At 39.1% G+C, this 21,725-nt stretch overlaps 3 protein-coding genes across 7 annotated transcripts; 2 read left to right on the forward strand and 1 right to left on the reverse strand.

Annotated features, from left to right (window-relative positions):
- The first annotated feature begins 52 nt into the window (after positions 1–52).
- On the forward strand, positions 53–5,368 carry Nup214 (nuclear pore complex protein Nup214). Its single transcript, XM_076770245.1, has 5 exons — positions 53–213; positions 416–709; positions 796–4,792; positions 4,869–5,049; positions 5,124–5,368. Exons 1-5 carry the CDS (start codon positions 181–183, stop codon positions 5,149–5,151), a joined length of 4,533 nt encoding a protein of 1,510 aa, XP_076626360.1. The 5' UTR covers positions 53–180; the 3' UTR covers positions 5,152–5,368.
- On the reverse strand, positions 5,360–21,578 carry Ints4 (integrator complex subunit 4). Of its 3 annotated transcripts, none has more exons than XM_076770260.1 (13): positions 20,150–21,578; positions 19,978–20,062; positions 19,834–19,906; positions 19,626–19,762; positions 18,501–18,652; positions 9,008–9,099; positions 8,548–8,612; positions 8,060–8,478; positions 7,668–7,994; positions 7,330–7,594; positions 6,797–7,259; positions 6,250–6,730; positions 5,360–6,177 (listed from the first exon to the last, which is right to left on the reverse strand). In XM_076770260.1, the coding sequence occupies exons 7-13, from the start codon at positions 8,596–8,598 to the stop codon at positions 5,436–5,438; spliced, it is 2,748 nt and encodes a 915-aa protein (XP_076626375.1). In that variant the 5' UTR covers positions 8,599–8,612; positions 9,008–9,099; positions 18,501–18,652; positions 19,626–19,762; positions 19,834–19,906; positions 19,978–20,062; positions 20,150–21,578; the 3' UTR covers positions 5,360–5,435. The 3 variants fall into 3 exon arrangements, with proteins under 3 accessions (XP_076626375.1, XP_076626374.1, XP_076626373.1); XM_076770259.1 differs by lacking the exon at positions 9,008–9,099 and adding an exon at positions 15,176–15,290; XM_076770258.1 differs by lacking the exons at positions 9,008–9,099; positions 18,501–18,652; positions 19,626–19,762; ... (1 more) ...; positions 19,978–20,062; positions 20,150–21,578 and adding an exon at positions 10,886–11,025.
- Positions 9,005–16,354, forward strand: Pdzd8 (PDZ domain containing 8). 3 transcript variants are annotated; one of them, XM_076770254.1, is made up of 10 exons: positions 9,005–10,016; positions 10,098–10,267; positions 10,418–10,610; positions 10,691–10,953; positions 11,037–12,117; positions 12,211–12,473; positions 12,560–12,763; positions 13,459–13,608; positions 14,282–14,464; positions 14,578–16,354. In XM_076770254.1, exons 1-10 carry the CDS (start codon positions 9,872–9,874, stop codon positions 14,782–14,784), a joined length of 2,859 nt encoding a protein of 952 aa, XP_076626369.1. In that variant the 5' UTR covers positions 9,005–9,871; the 3' UTR covers positions 14,785–16,354. The 3 variants fall into 3 exon arrangements, with proteins under 3 accessions (XP_076626369.1, XP_076626368.1, XP_076626370.1); XM_076770253.1 differs by having other exon boundaries at positions 9,006–10,267; XM_076770255.1 differs by lacking the exon at positions 13,459–13,608 and having other exon boundaries at positions 9,007–10,267.
- Positions 21,579–21,725: the final 147 nt, after the last annotated feature.

Below are 21,725 nucleotides of genomic sequence, written 5' to 3' on the forward strand. Positions count from 1 at the left end.
CGGGACGCAACAAATGCATACATAACTCTATCTAAATTTGTGTAACCGAAGGTTATGCAAGCTTTTGTAAGTCTGTCAGTTACATTCGTTTGACTCGTATTTATCTTGAGTGGAATCCGGCGAATTTATGTTTTAACTGAACTAGTTATTTATATGAAGGTTATCGTCAAATAATTAAATATGAAAACGGCGCCCGATCCAAAAGACGTCCAGGTATTGCTTGTTATTTTTTAGAAATGTAACTACGACAAGTACTCTCCTGTTTATAACCTTGTCGGTTATTTTTGCGTCCAGCATTTGCGAGACGCATCGTTTTATAATTTCAAGTGTTGAAAAACTCGAAAGCGTAATATAACGAACGTTTGTACATGTATAATTCTACAAGATTTATTGTAATGCAAGGTTTTTCTTTCAGGAATTTCAATTTAAACAATCTCATACGACCCAAATTTTAAATGCTTTTGAATCCATACCAATTGCATGCAGCTTACTGGTTGCAGACAAGAAAAGGGGTTTATTATACATAGGTCAAGACAATAAAATATACATTTTAAAGCCAGGAGAGGATAGTGATCCAGAATGGAGCATAGAAGTTCAAATACCGGTAGCCATATCTAAGTTAACCCTTAGTTGCGATTGTTCCTATTTAGCAGTGGCACCGCACGGGCCGTCGATTTTAATTTACGATACGCAGACGCTCGTTAGAAGTGTATGTTACAAAAATTATTTTTCCTCAAATCGTTTAAAATTTTCGTTATTCTGTATAATGTATGTTGTAATCGTATTCTTTTGCAGAATTTACAATTATTACATGAAATTAGAATTTCCTCGTCTAGTGCAGAGGCCTTTGTAAATGATTTACAATGGAATCCTACTATACCGGGAATGTTGTGCACAGTAGCCAGCGATTACACCATTGGAAGTTTCCAAATAAAAGAAGAAAAAGAGAAGACAATAGAGTTGAAAGCTTTAGAAAAATTAAATAACTTAGACGTATTATGTGCTGTATGGAGTCCAAAAGGGAAACAAGTAGTTGTCGGTTGTAAGAATGGAAACATTGTACAATTGAAACCTGACTTAAAAGTAGCTAGAACAATTCCTGGTCCGAGTCCGTATATTGGCGAAGTTATTTCTATTTTATGGATCAGCAATTATCAATTTTGCGCTGCTTACTTAGGTAGTGAGCAGAGGATAAACGTTCTTATAATCGATGCGCCTAAGGGCGAAACAAATGCTATTTTTACGTGTTACGAAGATATCACTTACGGAATGTCGGACACGGTAGGAGAAGCAATAATTCCACGTTATTATTTTGATCATGTGCCAGAATGGGGTTTAATTATTGCTGCTAGTAGTAGCAGTAGTGAAATAGCTGTACTGGGATCTACAGATAAAGGAGCTACTTGGAATCAGTGGCAACTGATCGATAGTGGCAGAGCTGAATTGCCATTAATCTGTACTAAGGAAAGCTATCCAGTAGGATTGGCCATAGACAAGACTCCTGTTCGAAAATTACCATGGGGAGCAGATTCTATTTTACCTAATCCAGTTCCTATACTTCATATCCTCGCGACATCTGGACAACTGTGCAGTTTTCATATGGTGAACCTAGCACCCAATTGTCCTGTTATTAATTCTCCGCCTACTGAAATTGTTACACCTCCACCAATGTCGCAATCACACGTTCCCTTGGAAACACCTCTTATCATGAACGATGCAATAACGAGTACTCCACGCCCCAAGCAACCAGAAAACGTTTCCGAACGTCCGAAGCCACTCCCTGTGGGAAACCTTTGCGATAAATTTCTCAAAGGAAGCGGTTCCTTTGTACAATCTCCACCCGAGAAACCGAAGCAGCAGGAACAGAAATTTGAAAGCCCTGGCATGGAAATGAAAATAGAACCGGCTAAAGAAACTCATATGCAGGAACCTGCGAAACCAGATATTAAGATAACACCAATTAAAGAAACGATTCCACAGAAACCTGTGGAACAAAAACCGTCCGTAGAGGACGATAGCAGAGATATTCGTGCTTATATAGAAGAACATAATTTGTTCGAGAAGGAGTTGCGTAATAGATTGGAGCCGCATACTTGGGAATGCGGCACAGAGGAAGAACGTCGTAAACTTATAGATACGTCTGTTATAATAGATCAATTTTTACGAGATTTAAGGGATACAACGAATAGTTTATCCAGCGATATTGCGTACTTGAAAGCGCTACTATTGCAATCGTTTGCTTGGGTCGAAGAAACCAAGTCGAAAAATGCAGCTTCTATCGATATCGTCACTAGAAACTGCGGGGATAGTAATAAGATATCCGATCTACAGAAGTTATATTATTATACTCAAACACAACTTACTCAGGCTAGTAAAATTTTAGATTTAGAATGGTCGGATAGTAAGTCTCAAGAAATATCGCAAATGAAAATTCCCCATTTGGAGTTCGTGTATCAGAATCTTATACTGCATAATAAAATCATTCAAGAGGAGAAAAGCAAATTAGAGCACCTTAAAAGACGATGGAGATTAATTATTTGTAATAACAACATTTTTGGATTGAATCGATCGTTGTCGAATTTAAGTATAACATCGACAAAGTCTTCAGCTTCTCTTCCAAGAAATGGAGGAATTATAGAAGCACGTTGCAAAGCTATTGCTAACAAAACGTTGAGCTTTACTCAAGGGAAACAAATTAAATTAAGAGAACATTTGTCTGCTTCCGTGCCAAGAGTTATAAAGCCAGTTAATCCTTCGCCTATCCAGCACCGTTTGGAAGCAACGTTGTCGTCGTTAGCTTCTCTTGACACTATGTCCGTTGATGCTAAAAATAAGGTAGAACAACCTATTTCGAAACAAACTCTAATTACTAAACAAACCACCGAAGAACCAAAAGTACAGAGTCATTTAGATTCATTGAACAGTATTGTAGCGAGAATTGGCGCAAACGAAACGAATAATGTACCAATGAAAAGCAAAGTACAAAGCAAACAACCTGTTTTTCCTATCGTTTTTCCATCTACAACCGGAAGCAAACCCTTACAAGTAGAAATAAAACCAAATGTACCGGTAACTACTGCAGTAGCTAAATCAAAACAAGATGCCATTGTATTTAATCAAGTTAATACTTCTAATCATAATGTGTCTAATTTAATGAAATCGTTTCCTAAAGTTGATTCCATCACATTTGGTACACCGATACAAAAATCTGAAGAGGCTCAGAAATTGGTGCCCAAAGAGTTTGGAGCTAAACTGGGCAAAGAAATCATACCGGGTGGAGATCCTTTCAAAGTAGAAACTAATATATTTGCTACTGGTTCATTGAAAGATGCATTATCGTCGGACGTAACGTCAGAAAAGGTACAAGAGATTGCTTCAAACGCATCGCTAAAATTCGGAGCGACAATAACGGCAACAACAGCGGTAAAAACCGACTCGGCAGCTACGTTTAGTTTTGCTACTCCAATTCCTTTGAATGTGTATAGTACCTCGCAGAATGTTCCGCTACAAACGAATGCTCCGTTCAATTTAAAGATAACATCACCAACGGCAGCGGCTCAAACACAAGAATCGTTACAGTTAACTGGGTTCCTCGTAGGACAAACGGCTAATCAAACGCCCAACGTGCCTACCAGTAGTCCAACTGCCGAAGGAAAGTACAACTACAAACCTACATTTGGAATGTCTAATTTTCAGACATCGTTAGGACAAATTTCCATCAGTCTTGCGAGCGGGACACCTCCGAAAGAAACTGTTACAACTACGTCGTCGCTTACCATTGAAAAAACACCTTCGACCGAATCGAAAGCTCCTATCTTTCCAACAAGTTCTGTACACGCTCTGCCCGCAACTTCTGCTGCACCTTTATTCGGCAATCAAACGAATCCATCGAATGTTTCTATATTCGGAGGAATGCCGAGTTCAACCGGACGCCTACCAGTCGCCACTACTAGCACTGCTTTCGGTGCTCAGACAATGCCTCTACCAATGTCAATATTCAGTGGTTTCAAGACTACTCCCGCAACAACCGTAACGGCAAGCACGGTCGCGACAAGTTCTAATGCAGTGCCTCTGTTTCAAAATACTTTACCGAAACCTACATTCGGGGAACCCGTCGCAAGTTTGCCCCCAGCAAGCTCCGTTAGCCCTAACAGTAGTACACCATCTACGCATGCTTTGGGTAATGTGACAACGACCACTTCGGCTACTTCAGTTTTTGGTAAACCTGCTCTTACAATGAACGCACAGTTTCCAAGTACACCGGTAGTATCTACGACAGCCAATACCTTTGGGAAACCAGTTATCAATCCTCCTTCGATGCCTTTCGGGAATTCCCCAAATACGTCAATATTCGGTAATATGCCGACAACTTCGGCGAACACTTCGATATTTAGTGGTAGCAGTACTGGTTCGATCTTTGGTGCGAATACTCAAGCATCCTCTGCTGGTTCCATCTTCGGAGGGAATACATCCCCGATGAACACGTTTGGGACACCCCAAAAATCCATTTTCGAGAATAATGCTCCGAAGTCTGACTCGATATTCGGCGCGACACCGAATGCAGGAGCCACGACATCTTTCTTTGGCGGTGCAGCGAGCAATGCTACACCAGGTCCATCTTCTCCTGGATCTCCATCTGTATTTGGCGGTGTTGGCCAGCCCGCTTTTGGTCAAGCGCCTGCGTTTGATTCCAAACCAGTATTTGGATCGGCATCTTCGTTCGGAGCTTCGAAATCACTTTTTGGTGTCAGATTTGGAACAACAGCGTTTGGAGCTGCTGCAGTACCTCCGGGTAAATAATTTATTTGTTAATTATATCTCGTATTTTAAATGCTCAACCTAACATTTAACATCGTTCTATGAAATAGCGTTTGGAGGTCCATCGACGTTGGGAGGAAGTCCTCCTCCGATGGACAACACGTCGAAAGTTTTTGGAAGTGTAGGGGGTAGTAATACGTTTGAATCTTTGGCTAGCCAACCAGGTGGTCTTAGTTTTAGTAGTTTAGCCCAAAAGAGTCCAGAAGCAGAGAAGCCTCCAGCGTTCACTGGGTAAGTAAATAATGCTTCAAGACTGACGCGTAACAAACTATAAATCAATTAACGAACTTGTTTCCGTATTACAGTGGAAGCTCTTTCTCCAGTTGGCGGTAGTCTAAAAGTATCCAACTTATATTGTAATTAGATCGTCTTTGAATACGAATTATTTTTATATATAAAATGAAAAAGAGAAAAGAAAATAGCATAATTTCAGTATCCTCGAATAATCCAGATCAGATTATGTGTTTAGAACATTTTATCAAAGACAGTGGACATTACTGCTTAATTTTAAGACATTGTTGAGAACTGTACTATACAAAAATTGATGTGATCTAGTGTATTTCGAATTATTTACAAGAGAAACATTTTATAAAACATATCGTTGTATAAAAATATATTCAGATACCTCTCTTTATCGGTTTTGGAGCAATTGATACTTTGGTCGGTTTACAAAGATCGATAACGCACGGATCGTCGAGGGGAGAGTGTGTACATACAGACGAAGACGGCACAAGGAGTGCGAGAGATATTTCTACGTTGCAAGCTTCCATCCAAACTTGATGCGATAGTAAAACAGTGGTTCTCAGTCTGTAATCACTTTGTTCCACATTCTGCAACCGTAGGTCTGATTTTCGTGGTAATAGTAATTGTACTTGTTGATCAGGATGCCTCAGTTTGATACGTAATATACTTGGATCTCGTAAATTTAATATCTTTGAGGTTAATGGAATCCCTAGTAAAAGACCTCCGGTAAACTTCAATGCAGCATCCGCGTCGCCTCTAGGCTCTTCGATAATAGCTCTACAGAATCGAGTAGACACCGATGGTCTTGGCAGTCGTTCTTCCCCTTGCGTTGCTGGTGTTAAAAGCAATGGTAATAGCAAACGCGTCAGAGATCCAGGCTTTACATCGACTAAAGTCGGTATCTGAAGAACGAGAGCTCTAGAGAACGATGGCAACTTGATCGTATCTTGAGGCAGAGTATCCGCTTCGGATAGGAAGTGACGAGCGAGCGGAAGAGCGCTTCTTCCTGTTGCGCTTCTCGTTACTCGAATTAATTCCACTGCTAGTGCTTTCAACCATACGTCATTAGCTAGTATCGTTTCATTTTCACCCAACCCGCTGAACAATCGTTGTAATCTGTAAATTGTAAATAAGTCCCTAAAAATAACAACCAACGGAACAGAAGGTGGTCAGAAATGTAAAACATACTTCTGAGTATTTTGAAGAAGAACCGAAACGTTGTTGGTCGTGCTCGCCAATGGACTAGTCGATACCGCGTTCGTTGACGATATTGAGAATTCCTTCAACACAGATCTTAGAAGTAATAAACATCGAATGTATAGAGCAGTAAAACGTGCTGCCCCCTCCATACGGTGATCCATTTCTGCTAAACGATCGAGATCAACGGCCGAGGCTTCTAACAGCTGAGTGTGAACTCTGCCACCGGGTCTTGAGTTTTCGACGCCTGTTACTACTTTTTCTAGAAATTCTTTACCGCGCTCGGCCTCGTCAATTTTCTCTTCCCTTCCAAAATCTGGACTGCTAGTTATAGTCGGTCGTAGTCGGGGGACTAAATGTGGCATTGTGTCGCGTAAATAATGATAATGCTTGGACGCATGTTCCGTAAACAGAGCATGCATGCTCGGGCAATGCAATGCAGCATTGAATACTAGAACTAGTACGCTTGCATCTATTTTTTATGGTTAAGAATATTATTATGATTTACGTTCTATAAAGAAAAGCGGTAAAAGGATACAAGACGGTTCATCGACGTCCGGCTCCGGTGTGTCGAAAAATGGATGACGTCCAAGAAGTTGAGGTACCAAAGGCAATGTCAAGTACGGATGCGAAGCTCCTAATGCTGCTAAACAATTTCGAATGCTCTCTCTATCTTGCGGATATCGACTTAAGTTATCGAGAAGACGATTCACGCACATGTGAAGGCAATTTCTCGTAGCGAGTCGACTGGCAGCTAACGTAGCGTGCAGACCTTCTCGCACTTCGCCGGAAAAATCCTCCAACGCGCCTAGAATTGTTTCCAATTGGTCTTCGCGAAGCGTGACGCTCGCAGACATTTTCCTTAACGACTCGATGGCCCTCAATCGCACGTCTTGAATTTCATCGTTAAACATATCTACCATAAAATCTAAAGCAATTCTAGCTATATTTGGTTGTTCCATGGATAAGGTGCAAAGTGCTTCTACCGCTGCTGTTCGTACCTAATACATATAACTTATTCTAAGCATTCGATATATCGATTATGTATATAAATATGGACGACAATTTTACCTCCAGGAATTCATCTTCTAAACCATGAATAAATGCGCCGCACGAACCGCTTTTCTCTTCCACTTCCGGTCTATCTGCTTCTACAATTTTTTGTTTTTTATCTAATGCCTGTTCTATATATCGCTGAGAAACACCTTTCATCGTTCCTAGAAGAGACATTGCCGACGCTCTGACTCTTGGCGATAAATCACCCATAAGACTGCAAATTTGAGAAAACGCACAGTCTACCATGCGTATGTCTTCTCCATCTGCACCCACAATAATACTACAAAACAATGCAGCTAATATGTAACCAAAGACCAAGTATTGAAATTGTAAAATCATTATCAACTACTAACTTTTCCGGATATTCTCTACCCAAAAGCCATATTAATTTGAGAACGGCTCTGCGTACAATTTCGTAATCGTCTCGAAGCGCGGCACAAGCTTCTCCGAAAAAACTTGCAGGCAGTCTGCATCCTCTATGAGAATGAAGTTCAGCCATTGTTTCAAATGCTTGAGCACGAACTCTGGGATCCTGAGAACGCGCATAATTGCCAACAAACACTAATGTATCGTCGGCAGTATTTGCAGTCAAATATCTGCCAATAATAGAAAGACAACGTGTTTGTACACCATGCCAGGTATCTGGCAAATGTTCGCGAGCAATCTTCAATACAAGAGTCCTACAAATCCATAGATTAGTTTACCATCATAACATCAAAGTAAATTCCAAATATCCATTAAACACCTATGATATTCCCCCAACTTCAATAATGTTGCTAAACCCTGGCTTTTTACTCTATGCGATTCTTCATTCCTTAAAAGTTCAGCAGTTTCATTAACAATTCGTGTCTTTTCAGCTGCATCGTTCGTTACCTCTCCCAATTCAGCAAATATCCAAAGTAATTTAGCACGAACTGCAGCTTCTGTTTCAATGGTAAATCTTTCTGATAACTTTTTCACAACCGAAGGAACATCCTCTGGAGAGATGTACGCTATAGTATCAGATATACGAACTAGCAGCTGCAAAGCATCATTGCCGCATTTACATTTTTCAAGACACTCTATGTAAGCTAAAGCTGAACTGCCTTCTGTTCCATTTTTACTACTTGTTGTAGCTGTAAGGCGTAATGTTCTTAGCCTCTTCAATGGAGGTTCATTTACAACCTACAAATGGATACAATCAGAGGAAAAGCTTAAACTAAAAATATATCAATTAATACAAATATAACTCACCTGACTTTGTGTAAACTCTGCTAAAACCCTTTTCTTCATTAAAGCTGCCATATTAATAAGATACTCTACATTTGTTCACAAGAAATATAAAAGTGAATTCGATGTTTATAGAGGTTAGAATTGTTTTTCGTTATATAAAAATGTACAGATATAAAAATGAGTAACTATTCATTTCTGAAAACTATGTAAATTACGATGCATTCGCTGATATAAATAGTATTTATATTACTAACATTTTAAAGCTTATTTGCAAATTAAATTGTTTAGAGCGTTCTATTCTAAAGATACATTTACAAGGTTATGTTTCAACAGCTGATCGTGTAATATAATCATGCGTGCATAATTACTGTTGACATTAAATTATAGTTATTTTTTTATTAGCAATATAACGAACAATAAAAGAAGCGACATAAAACACGAAATATTAATATTATTAATAATATATTTTTGTATTACAAACCAAATTTAACGTTATTTAAACCAATTAAAATGTATCTTCGTACAGTGATTAGCGAAGTATTTAAAAATTTCCATATTCTTTGTTTACATCATCTGAAAATATTGTAATATCGTGTCATCATGTATTGATTTGTGTGTAATGACGACGGTAAACAAGTTTTCATAATTTATTTTTAGGATAATATATAATGAATCTACTTAATAGATGTTAATAATAAATAATGTTTGCAATTTTATAATTAAATGCAATTTAAGGATTCGAAAAACATATTGTGCATAAACATTTTTCGTTCATAATATATGATGTTGACAATCAGGGAACCTGTCAAATTGACAAGCCTGCCTGGCACTAACATGGCTGCTGAGATCAATAGAAAACTGTCATAATTCGTTTTGCCTGTAGTCGACGGCATTATTAGATTCTCCGAGATGTTTCGGACGAATAGATTTTTCTGAATATGTACACTTTTCAAGTAGTTATGAAATTCATTTATATTTTTTCGAAAATGCCATAATTTCGATCGTCGTAATGATAGGTGAAAGTGCTCTGAATAACTGTTGACCCGCGAGTAGAGGGTGATTCACAACAATGTAATGCAGCGTTATAAAAACAATAGGTTTTTTTTTATGATTGATTAAAATCGTAGACGCTGCAAGAGTTCCTAATATTTTGGGCAAATGTTAACGATACCTTTGTTTAAATATTAATTTACAAAAACTTCCGAATACGATTAATATTTTTACATTTATTCTCATAAGAGAGTGCCTGTTTCTACAATTTTTCGTAATATTTTTCAATTTTAATAGCGTTAGCATTGTGATTAATCAAGGAAGCTATTAAGTTTCCGACGTGCGAGATTTTAATATGGACATTTTTGAATTTTTTTGCGTGTCTGTGATTACATTCGTGTGTGGCATAATATGTACACTTGTACTGGAGTTTTATTTATTCAAAAAATATTTGGAGGAGGCACCGGTGGCCAGTCCACCGAAAAAACCAATCCATCATGGCAAGGCTCAATTACCTAAAGAATTACTTCAAAATCTTGAAGACGAAAAGACAAATTCTAATACAAGTATGTCCCGCCAAGGTATGTGCCAAGGGAACGAGAACTTGGCAATAAACCTAACACTGCAGTTTTTATTTAATGAACTCCGAAATGCTGAAAGGGTTCGTCTATGGTTGTATAGAAAATTAAATAATGAATTCAAAGAACTCTTAACTCAGTCCACGACTGGTAAATTGTTGGACAGTGTAAAGGTAAGTGAAATATGAAATTATAGATAAACGCATACATGCATTTTAAACAACTATTGCTACAATGGTTTGACTCTATATAGACTGCATGGCTTTGAACTGCTGCATCAGTAAAGGGTTGAAAATACAAGACTAACTTTAAAATTTTTTTAGTTAAGGGATTTAAATCTTGGTACACAATTTCCTACAATAAAAGGTTTAGAAGTTGCAGATTCAAAAATAGATGCTGATACGGGTTTACTAGAATCATTAGATTTGTCTTTAGATTTACATTATTCTGGAAATTTTCAACTATCTATAGATGTCAGAATGTTATTGGGGAAGACTGCCTATATGGCTTTACAAGGTACATTTATAAATAAGAAATCTATTATAACTATGATATTCTAGTAAATTTCCATTAAATTTCATTTATGATTGTTTCAGTGAAACGTGTCAGTGGTAGAGCCAGATTACAGTTTACACGTGTTCCATATACTCACTGGTCTTTAAGCTTTTATTCTGAACCTATACTTGATTTAGAAGTGCAGTCTCAATTTCAAGGTCGTCAATTACAACCTCAGATCATTTCTTTGATCACAGGACAAATTCGGAGAGCCGTGCGTAGGAAGCATACACTACCTCGTTATAAAATGCGTTATAAACCATTCTTCCGCAGACTGAACGACGAAGCTGTAGATTTGTCCGAAGTACGATGTTTGTTTTATATTTTTACGATCATAAAAATATAAAACAAGTTATAAAAATGTATTTTTACGTGACGTTTGCCTAGGTTGCCAATATACAATTGATACCCGGTTATTTGGAAGTATCATTATTAGAAGCAAGTAGATTGAATCTTGGACCTAATATGCTTAATGCGGAGGATAAAACACAAATTGAAGTGTATTGTACAATAAGCGTAGATTCAACACCCTGGGTATTTCTAACTCAATATACCGGAGTTCCTTACATGGTGTTAGATTTAATTATTAGTAAAGTTGGCTCTCAGCAGCTTGGTGTAGTATTTAAACAAGAACTTGTGCCAGAAATAGGTCATGTTTGTGTGCTAGTCGAAACGATAGTAGTCGGAAGTCCCGCGGCAATTGCTGAAATGAAAAAGGGGGATATTTTAGTAGCTGTAGATGGTAAAAAGGTGTCTAACATGAATCAAGTAGCCAAATTTATGAAAAGTACCGTTCAGAGACGTTTTATTGTAAGAGTGGAAAGGAAGTATTCCAAAGCAGATTTGGATAAACAAATTAGCATGAAACTGGACAGTGAGAAAATATTTGCAGAAAGAGGAACAGATAGAAAATCAATAAAAACAGACTCGTTAATGAATAAAGGCGATACGCCTAGTACGGAAGACAGCAGTAAAATTAAGTTTGAAAGTCAAATCAAATTCTCGGACTTGAAAGATTCGGAACACGAAATTTATGATAAAGTGGAAACAGGTAGCAAGTTTTTCAGAAGAAAAAGCAGCGTGCAGCCCGCGGATGATCCCGCTCAAACACCCGACAGTACACCCTCTAGAAAAATTTCGACCACCTCGAATCAATCGTTAATATCGAATAGCTCGCAATTTTGCTTCGGCGACGATAATTATATATCAAACGTAACAGATTTATTCTACACTACGAAGGAAAAGGAATATGCTTCTCTAATTACTTTTGAAGAAACTAGGAATTTTCAAATTGATTCGGAATTCCAGTATTTAAATGTAGGAGTGTGGGGTCGTGTAAGAGGCGGAGAATCACCCGCAAAATTGTTGGGCTACATAAACGTCCCTATGAAATTAATTCTTGCTCAGTGCTACACATCTTCGACCGGTCACTATCTTAAATGCCATGCTTTGTTACCTCCCGATAGTAGTAAGTATTACTATTAATAAATCAATTACAGAGACATCGTTTAATTCCATATTTCCATACGTATTATGATAATTTCACATATTTTCTTATAAGCTTCCCTGACAACAGTTCATACTAAGTTACAAGGATATTCAGGATTCGATCCGACGCTTTGTTACGGTGACATTTTATTATCCTACGTGTGGGAGTCTAGTTATCCGAATCGACATGCAGTTAGTGAATCGGGAAAGAAAGAGAGTACAGAAACTATCAAAACACAACCGATACTGAGCGAGGAGATCATCGACAAGAAGACACACGACTTTATTAGAACACATTTTCATAGAGCAACGCATTGTGACTTTTGTACGAAAAAAGTTCGTGTCTTCGACGATCACTTCGTTTTGCGCATACACGCATTATTGATAATTTAATACTAAATATTTATATCTTTATCATACAGATTTGGTTGAAGGATGCTATACAGTGCAGGAATTGTGGCATGGTGTGCCATAAAAAATGCGAGGTTCGTTGTCAAGCATCGGGATCTTGTGGAGCGGAAAGTTTAGCGACAATATCATTCGTAGCCGACGAAACAGAGCCTAATACTCTTATCGGGGAATCGGGTCCGGAGATTTCTCTAACCAGTTGCGAAGAAAATGTACAGGTACTCAAGACGTAGTAAAAGCTTTTTTTTTACGTTCAAAATGGTATCGCCAACCCGCTGAAAATGGCAATCAGCGTTACGGTTTGCGATTCCATTCAATTTCATTGTCCAGAAACAATGATTTTATCGAAACAGTTTTTTTTTTATTTCAAATTAGATACTACGTATAATTTATATTTTTATGAAAAAAATTGTACATTATTTTTCAAAGACGAAGTTTTAAAAAGGGAGCCATCATGAAATTACAATCACTATGCATATCTACGTTTCATTAGTCACGTTTTATTGTACAGTATACAATACTATAATTGAGGAATTGCTATTTTGGGTAATTGAAATGTATACTTTAAACGATTCAGAGTATTCTTGGTATTTTGTACATAAATAGAGAAACAACTGTTAAGCGTGTTTCACTTTTATTGTTGGCAATAAAAATTATCATCCGCATATAGGGAGGTGAAGGTTCTTTGTAGGTTTGCACCTTGACCTATGCTTTTAACGTTTAGTATCTGTGAATATCGTAAACTGAACAGATCACTTGCTTCATTATCGTCTAACAAGCTAGAAGTGCCTTTGCACAATAAAGTAAATGACTCGAAATGGTAGCGCGCGATTATGGTTGTTACTATGTCGGATACGATTGGACAAGTTAAAATGATATTAATCGATTTCCAATCCGTTGATCGATCAATCAGGGTGCAACTATGATGGCCATGAAGGCTAGTATAGCTAACACTCTGTTGGGCCTGAAGAAGGCTGGAAGTACAAGTTGCTTGGCCCCACCGGCTTCCGGTATTGGTCTGGCATCTAGAAGTCTTCCCCCAAGTCCCTGTGCATCCCGCAAGGTAGAATTTAATACCACAGATTTGTGTAGTTGGAACGGAGAAGGATTTACTTTAACACTATTTCAACCAAATGGTGTACCTTGACATATCTGGTAGAAATAATGTTAAAATTACGTCGTAATTATTAACAACGACGAACGTCGATTATCGTAATCGGGACCTTCTCTGTTCCAATTCTTCCTCTTTCTCCTTTTTTCTATATACCAACAACTCTAACGTTATGAAACCCACCTATGGATTAAAGTGTTTTGAGCGTTATGTTTTGAGTTCTGAAGCTTAAATCGTTCGATCTGCTTCGCGCGTTCACTTGTCTTGCGTATCGTTCTTGTGCGTTTTAAATACTCTGCTACCATCATCGGCTTACACTCTTTTCATTCTGTCGCCAAACGATCATGCAACTTTTTGTTGGTCATGCTATTAATCGTTACCTTGGTGTAACAGATATGCATCGAGGCAGCTACGCTTATTACATAAGACTTTATACTAATACACTATTACTGTTACTGTTTCTCATAGACCGATAACCGAGGAATGCTTTCATTTGCGTTAATTTTCTTTTCGCGCTGTTACTCTATCATGTTATCAGTCGAGCCAGGCGCATCATTCTCTAGGATCAAGCTTAAACATGGATATCGTATTCCGAGAAATCTGATTGAATTGTTGAAACGTTTAGAATTCGTTGGTCGGAGGTTTGGGCATAAGTCCTGATCTGTTGGAGGGCGCTGAGCCCAGCGTGGCAGCTCCATTAGTAGCCGGGGATTTGGACGATGGTCTCATGTCCAGGGCCAAAGACACCGGCAAGTTTTTATACAAATGTTTGGAGCCACGCGAACGCGTCGAGAAGATCAACGCCATGGTAAATAGTCGACCAAATTTTCTTACAACCCCAATAATTACCAAAAGGTGATCGATTTTACGTCGAGCGAACTACACGCGCTATACGCTAATCCGTTTATGAATTTAATATAGATGGGAAGGCTGAAAACTGTACTCGACGCGGAAACTACCTCAAGATTAGAGCTGTCGCAAAGCGGAGAAATGGACAGTATTAAGTTGATCGCGCAGAGCGATTTACGAGTTCAAGCGTTGAGCGTGCTGCTTCTGCATTATTGTGCCGGTTTGCAGCACGCGCAGGAAGCATTAGATCGGTCGCAGCAGACCAGCAAAGACTCTTAACGGACCTAAGTTCCGCGATCGAACACACGCTGACGGTCGGTTTACGTTTTAGCGGACGTCGATCGATTTTAACACGTTCGCTGAACTTAATCTCACCAGTCGCTGTTAGTAACGAACGGAAAACCTGTGTGTCTTAATCTAATACAGCGTTAACACGTTGATTGTCACGTCACTCGTATAAACGTGTGACAGGATTTCTCGCTAAGGAGAAATCTAAATAAATTTATTCCAATGCCGAGGATGACTTGAAGTTATTAAAATAAATGTTAGATTAGATTCGTTCAATTGTCAGAAAACAGACTGTTAATCTCGTAGAAAATTTCATTGATTCGATTTGCCAGTCAACGTGTTAATATATGCGTCTACGTATGCACGTGTGCATTATATTTACCTCGACATGCGTCTTTTCTCGTCTTGCGTCGGCTATTCCGGAACCCAATTAGTATGCAAGTTCCGGGTATGACTACTACGAACGTCAAGCGGTCTGCGGCAGACGGTTATCCTAACTGGAATGGCGGTGGCGAACGTGTTAATACAGTAATGGCACGGTTAACTTACTACGATCCCCCCCCCCCCCCCCCCCCTCAGCGTCTCGAGCTCAACGAAACCTGACCCAACAGAATAGGAAAGAGAATAGATAAATATGTCGTGTTTGGATTCATTTTAATCAGGAGAATCTGAAGAATATATTGGCACCATTTTTAGAAATATCTCGTTTCCTTCTGTTATAACTATTCTCTTTGTCGAGCAAAGTTTGGGTTCGGTTATCAAATCTTACGAAAGTTAACCGTGTATTACTGTAATTATATTTGATTCCAATATTCGTCGTATTTCCTACAATTGTATGCGTACGCGCAGTTTTTGAACTTCTCTTCGATATTCGTATAATAGACCTCGTAATAATACTCGTGAATTTGACCGTGATACGTTTATAACTTACCAGAGAACACCAAATAACGAAGACTTGTATTTACGGGTTGTGTGTATATTCGTAGAGAACAGAGTACAATGTATTGCCGGACGTGTTTACGCGATACGCGCTTAGAATATTTCAATCGGTATAGGTGAATAGCTGTGGTATAGAGTAACTAGGGTAAAGGACTAGTGTCTTGATTTGAAGCACAAGGTAACGGGCAATTAGATACTTAATTCGTAATGTTCAATAGCTTGATCAAACAAAAGTTGCTCTCTTTCATATCAATATAGCGTGATTTCAGATTATAACTATTTAAACGATTCGATACATTTTTCGTGTGCGTGTGTGTGCGCGCGTATGTGTGTCCTTTATTTTTCCCTTTGAACCGCAATCGCGTTTTAGCGATCGTGAACTAGCTCTGCAACGAAACCGCACGAACTGCGACTGATTTATTAATTATCAACACGTACATTGCCTATACACACAAATTACGAATGAAACGCATGCGATACAATAGAGAATTCCATCCATAGTTAACTACAAAAGGTTGAACAAGTATCGAATGTATATAATTCGTGGCTTTGCAAGATATTATGACTTATTGTTAAAGAATGTAAAATTAATATAAAAAATGAATATAGATTGTTAAACGAGGACACTAATGTTGATCATTTAGCGATTAGTATTACGGCGTTGCTCGGCGCTCGACGGAAGTTGTTGCTCGAATGATTTATTTCGTTAAGGGAAGCAAGGCTATTATCGTTGCAAAACGGAGAATATTTTATCGGCGCGATGAGAAATAGACGCGCGCGAAAATCGAGGTCGAGCGTATTGGTGCCGTCTTTAACTACTGGCGACGTTTCCGTTTCGCGATGCTGCGGCGTGGATCGTCCGACTTCTCGGTAAATATGAAAATACTCGAAAAACGGAGACGCAGTAACCGGGCCGCCGCACAAAGAATTTACGTCAAAGCCAAGCGATTTTATAGGGCCAACGTCCGCGGTTAAACCGCGAGACGTTTACGAAGATTCTCGATCCTCGTGTGCACGATGAAACGTGATCGCTCGAAGAATGCAGACACTGCCGTGTAAACGGTGCAAAACTGTTTACAAAACAAAGAACGTGGCCCATTTTAATAACAACCTAACGTTATCGTTAATATTTTCGGTTCTCTTTCTCGAATATCATTCTAAGAAATTGTCAACTTTATGGACAGAGAGTGCATCTAATTATAAAGTATTAGCGCAAACGCGAGGTTATTATTAAACCGAAATATTTGAAAACGAGGGCGGCGCTATAGTATCGCCTAGATGCGTATTGTAACGAGAATAGGAATATTACTCGAAACGGAGAACGTGTTTTTTTTTTTACCGATCTACGCATAAAGAGAGGGCGAGACGCGGCGGCGTGCATCGATCTCGATGCAACGAAACTTTTATCTCGCGAGCGTCCATACGAGAGTCAATACGAACACGATGAGAGAGAAGTCATGGGGGATTTTGGCCCGCAAATCTATTCTTGGCCCGTGAAATGCACGCGCAGTATCCTCTGGCTGCGTGCCAAGCATACCGAAGAATCGTATAAACATTTTATCCCTGTTGGGCATTGGGCTGCACGATGAATGGAGAGCAAGGGCCTCCGTGCGTAGCAATGGGATTTCGAGCACCTCGAATCGGTTACGATTTATATATGACGAAAATTTACGATCCCCTTTCTACGTTCGAACCAATTCCGTTATACGATTACAAAATTCGATTTTTTCTTTTTTATCGTAGAACGCGTAGGAAAGAGAAGACTGATCGCGCTACTCTCGCGACGCACGTAGATCGAGTTTAAGCGAAACTCTAAAATTCTAAACGTCGGATTTTCATCGTTCCACTTGGGCGTTGAGACATGGATTTTCCTCTTTAGGCCGCTGTGATTGCACCAGCCAAAGAGATTCGAGAGAAAGCCGCAGAAACGTTGTTTAATGTAGTGGAAACGTGCACGCTTCTCGATCTCGCGACGTTCGCCAAAACAGCGACCGGGCGTCCGGTATTCTCTTTTGTCTGCGAACGCGCTGGCAATTTTGCCAGCTACTCCAGACACGCTCGTTTAGTTGTTTATTATCGCAACGAAGCGACGGCGCACGTGTTTCGTGCGCGACTCCTTTCTTCGGGGGTTACGCCACCCTTTCGATGAAACGATACCGACAGTTTTGATATTAAACGATAGTTTGAATCCTTAAAAATAACGTGGAACACGTTCCATTGAAAAAATCGTGGCACTGATAAAAATATGACGCCCGAGGGCGAGTCCGTGGTGCTAGTATCGAGGCCCTGGACTAACTACTTTCATTTATCGAAATCATGTTTTTCGCTCTGGCGCCCTGGATAACGCAAATACAGTCGATCCGATTTTTAGGAAATTTGGCGACACAGAGCGAATATAATATTGTGTTAAATATTTTAATATCGCTGTAAATATATCATAATGCCATTTCTAGGCCGTAATATACATATACATTGTATGTATAAGGTTTGTTAATTTTTTAGGAAAAGCCTGAGTAGAAATAAAATAATGATACAGCTCATTAATATTTTAGAAACTCCGGAGGTCGGATGATCGAGAGTTTACTGTGTAACGAAAAGATGGCCAGTGAAAACGGCCTGTTTTCTTTTAAGTGCCACAGTTTCTAAAACTTTTTGAGCCTCACGAATTCCGTGGGTCGTACCATAGGGAATACTTCAAGGAATGACAATATTGTTGATCCTAAATTATAGTGTGAAACATAGAGAAATTTGATAATTAAATAGTGTACCTGTAACTATAACACCATTCCTGATTAAAATATTAGAATTCTTCCGTCGTAAACAATATTGCGTAGCGTTTCAAGTTTGAAGTGCCGGTCCACTAATGACCACCATGACAGTCCATCTTACGCGCACGCGTGCAACGACATTTTGGTTCCTCCTGTAACAAATAATCGTGAAAATAAAATTAATTTCCGCTTTTGAACTGCTTTTAAGAAACGTACGACGAAGAAAAAGTGTCTGACCAGCTGGAAAACTTTGCACGATCTTTATGGCAATAGCGAGCATCGCAATGGCGCAGTAGGCATCGTGCCGAACGAAAAGTTCGTCGTATTTTCGACCTTGCGTTTTGCACGACGCTTTTAGCGAATATTAACGCGCGAAAACGCTCGCGCCGCCGGACAAAGGTTTCGCTTTCGAAGATGGCGAACCGGAAGCGCGTCAAACTTGAACGCGGCGAAACATTTTCGACGGCGATGTTCGTTTTCGCTTCCTCGTCCTCGCCCGTGCTAGTTGCGCTGTTAATTACGCGTTTACGTAACGACGCGATAAACTATAAAATAAAATATCCGACCAACGACAATCGAGAAATCGTTTCGCGAAACGTTGTATAATTTTCCCTAAGGTATTTCCGAGGCAGAACCGTTTCCTTCGCGCCTCGTGTTGCGCAACTCGCGCGGAGAAGGCTAGAAAAATTTATTAACGATTGGAATTGCTCTTCCACGGATCGTGAATTAAAGATGAACGAAACTTGGAATAGATTGAAATGCGTATGCGAAATAGGAACACGATTTGGTACCGATTCCGTAACGGAACGTTGCAGGAAGCGTGGCTCCGACGCGAGCGTCGCGATGCTATAAAAAAAAAAAAACGCTGGCAACACGGTTGTAGGACTTTCCTGGTACTGGTTCGGAACGTATACGATGCTCTTGGCTTTTCCTAGCCAAAATTTCTAATCGAAATAATGAATGACATCGGTGCTACACGTACAATGACGAGCAAACGTGTAAACGTACCTAGTTTTCTACGATAAATGACTATACATAGTACAGTAAAATTCTGATTATTCGGCATAATTGGAATTAGGGCAATGTTGGACAATCAAATATGCCGGGTACTTGGACTATACCTACATATGAAGCGATAAAAACAAGAAATATAATCACAGATCTCTGGCCACACATTATATTGGCGGTAAGGAATTTTTTCCTCGAAAGTGTGTAGGATTTCGGGGGTATGTGTATTCACCAAAAATGATTGATATTGACCCCTGAAACCAAAAATAATTTTTTTAGAACGATCTGAATTTTTTCAATTTCGATGAAAATTTTTTCCACTTACTCGAATTTTTTTCTTGAAAGTGTTTAGGATTTCAGTGGTATATGTATTCACCAAAAATGATTGTAATTAACCCCTGCAACAAAAAATAATTTTTTTAGAACGATTTGAAAATTTTTTTTTTCGTCGAAAAATTTAGGCTCCTACTATTATAGTTATTCGGATATTCCGGATGTGCCGTATAATTGGAACACTAGTGTACCAGTTTTCTTGATTTCCCGATAAACCATTCCTGGAATATAAAGCGATACAGAGGTCGACATTCGTACGTTTCGTATTTTTGGACGCGGTTTATCTAAAAATATCGAGCAATACAAACCACCGGAGAAGGAGAGACAAATTTTAACCGATAGCAATACTTCCACTCTGTCATAGTCAATGACAGCAAGAAAACGAAAACAACACGAGGGCGTGAGTTTGGCTCGAGCGATGCGTGGCGGAAATTTGAGTGGGATGGATTCGAATGGTTGACAGAGGTCGATGCACGAGTTTCGGAAACGGTTTTCTCGAGTTTGCAAGTTTCGTCAGAAAGTCAGATTTTTGTCGAGAGAAAAAAAATATATATATATGGAACGAGATACATTTTTCCCATAAATTTCTCGAAAATTTATTTTAACAAGTGTTCAAAACGATATCTTTCGCAAACGCTGCTTCCAATAAATCATACTGAACTTCTAACATATCTGCAATTCATCTTAGCAAGGTTGATATTAATGTCAGAAGAAATGCATTTACAGTCATTAGTCAACGTTCACGAACATTTGGAAACAGATGGATTAGGGAATATCGTCTACAAACAATTATCAAATCTTTCAGAGCGCGAATGAGAACGTTGAAGTTAATTGATATCGCTTTTATTCAAGCTAGAAGAAACTAAAAATTAACTACGTCCAACGTAAAAACATTTGATTTCCAGTGTCTCACAGAACAAAGATATTAACTAAAGTTACACTCATTTACTATAGAAACGAACCAATTAACTTCGCTCTGGAAAAATAAAAGTAAACAAATCGTGACGAATACAAATATTAAACCGTACACGATGAACAAATTAATTAAAGTTAAAAGAAAGTCGAAGAATCTTTCCTACAGATAAAAGATTAATAAAGAGAAACTACGACGAATTAGACCACACATTAAACTAAAACCGATTTATAATCTTTCAAAAATTATTTTAGAGTAAAACTGTAAACGAACAGTGGTAAACTTACATAAGATTAAGGCTTAACGATTCATGAAATGTATGACACGAAATTTTCTCTTCTGTTCGATCTTGGAACAAAACGAAAAACTTTACGGAAACGCTACTTGTGGTTGCGATGAAACACATTTCGGTATTAAGATGAAAGTAAACAGAAATCGCGTGCAAGACAACATTTTTCAGTTTCAAAGTCGGTGGAAGAAAATTTGAATCGAAACCCGATACAAAGGTCGCAGTGGTCGATACTGATAAAACGCGCGATCGTCGATGACTCATTTACGTTTGCATCCGATCGCGTCTCTTCCTGTTTCCGTCAAAAAGCCTGTCAAAGAAGTCGTTCGTGAAGACCTTCGAGTAGTCGCGTACACACGACTATTTCTGTACGAAGTAACTTCAATGTCGCGTTAAACGTAAATCGTACTCGGGTAGCGTGAAACGCGGAAAAACCAGTCGATGGACGAGACCGATCGGTCCGCGAGACAAAGTCGAGGAAGACCCTGGAACGCGAAACCGTTCCGATCGCGACGACCTTGCTCCTAACTCCGATTTCGACAGGATCCAGTCTCGCCTGAACGACGGACGCGCGATCCCGACGCGTTTCGTGCACGGTTGTTTTCAAACAAAGAGAGGGAATCCGAAACAAAGTAGTCAGCTGATCCGAGATGCATCTCTGGTGGGAGGGCCGAGGCGGCGA

The sequence above is a fragment of the Colletes latitarsis genome, chromosome 8 (assembly GCF_051014445.1).
Source record: "Colletes latitarsis isolate SP2378_abdomen chromosome 8, iyColLati1, whole genome shotgun sequence".
Classification (NCBI taxonomy): domain Eukaryota; kingdom Metazoa; phylum Arthropoda; class Insecta; order Hymenoptera; family Colletidae; genus Colletes; species Colletes latitarsis.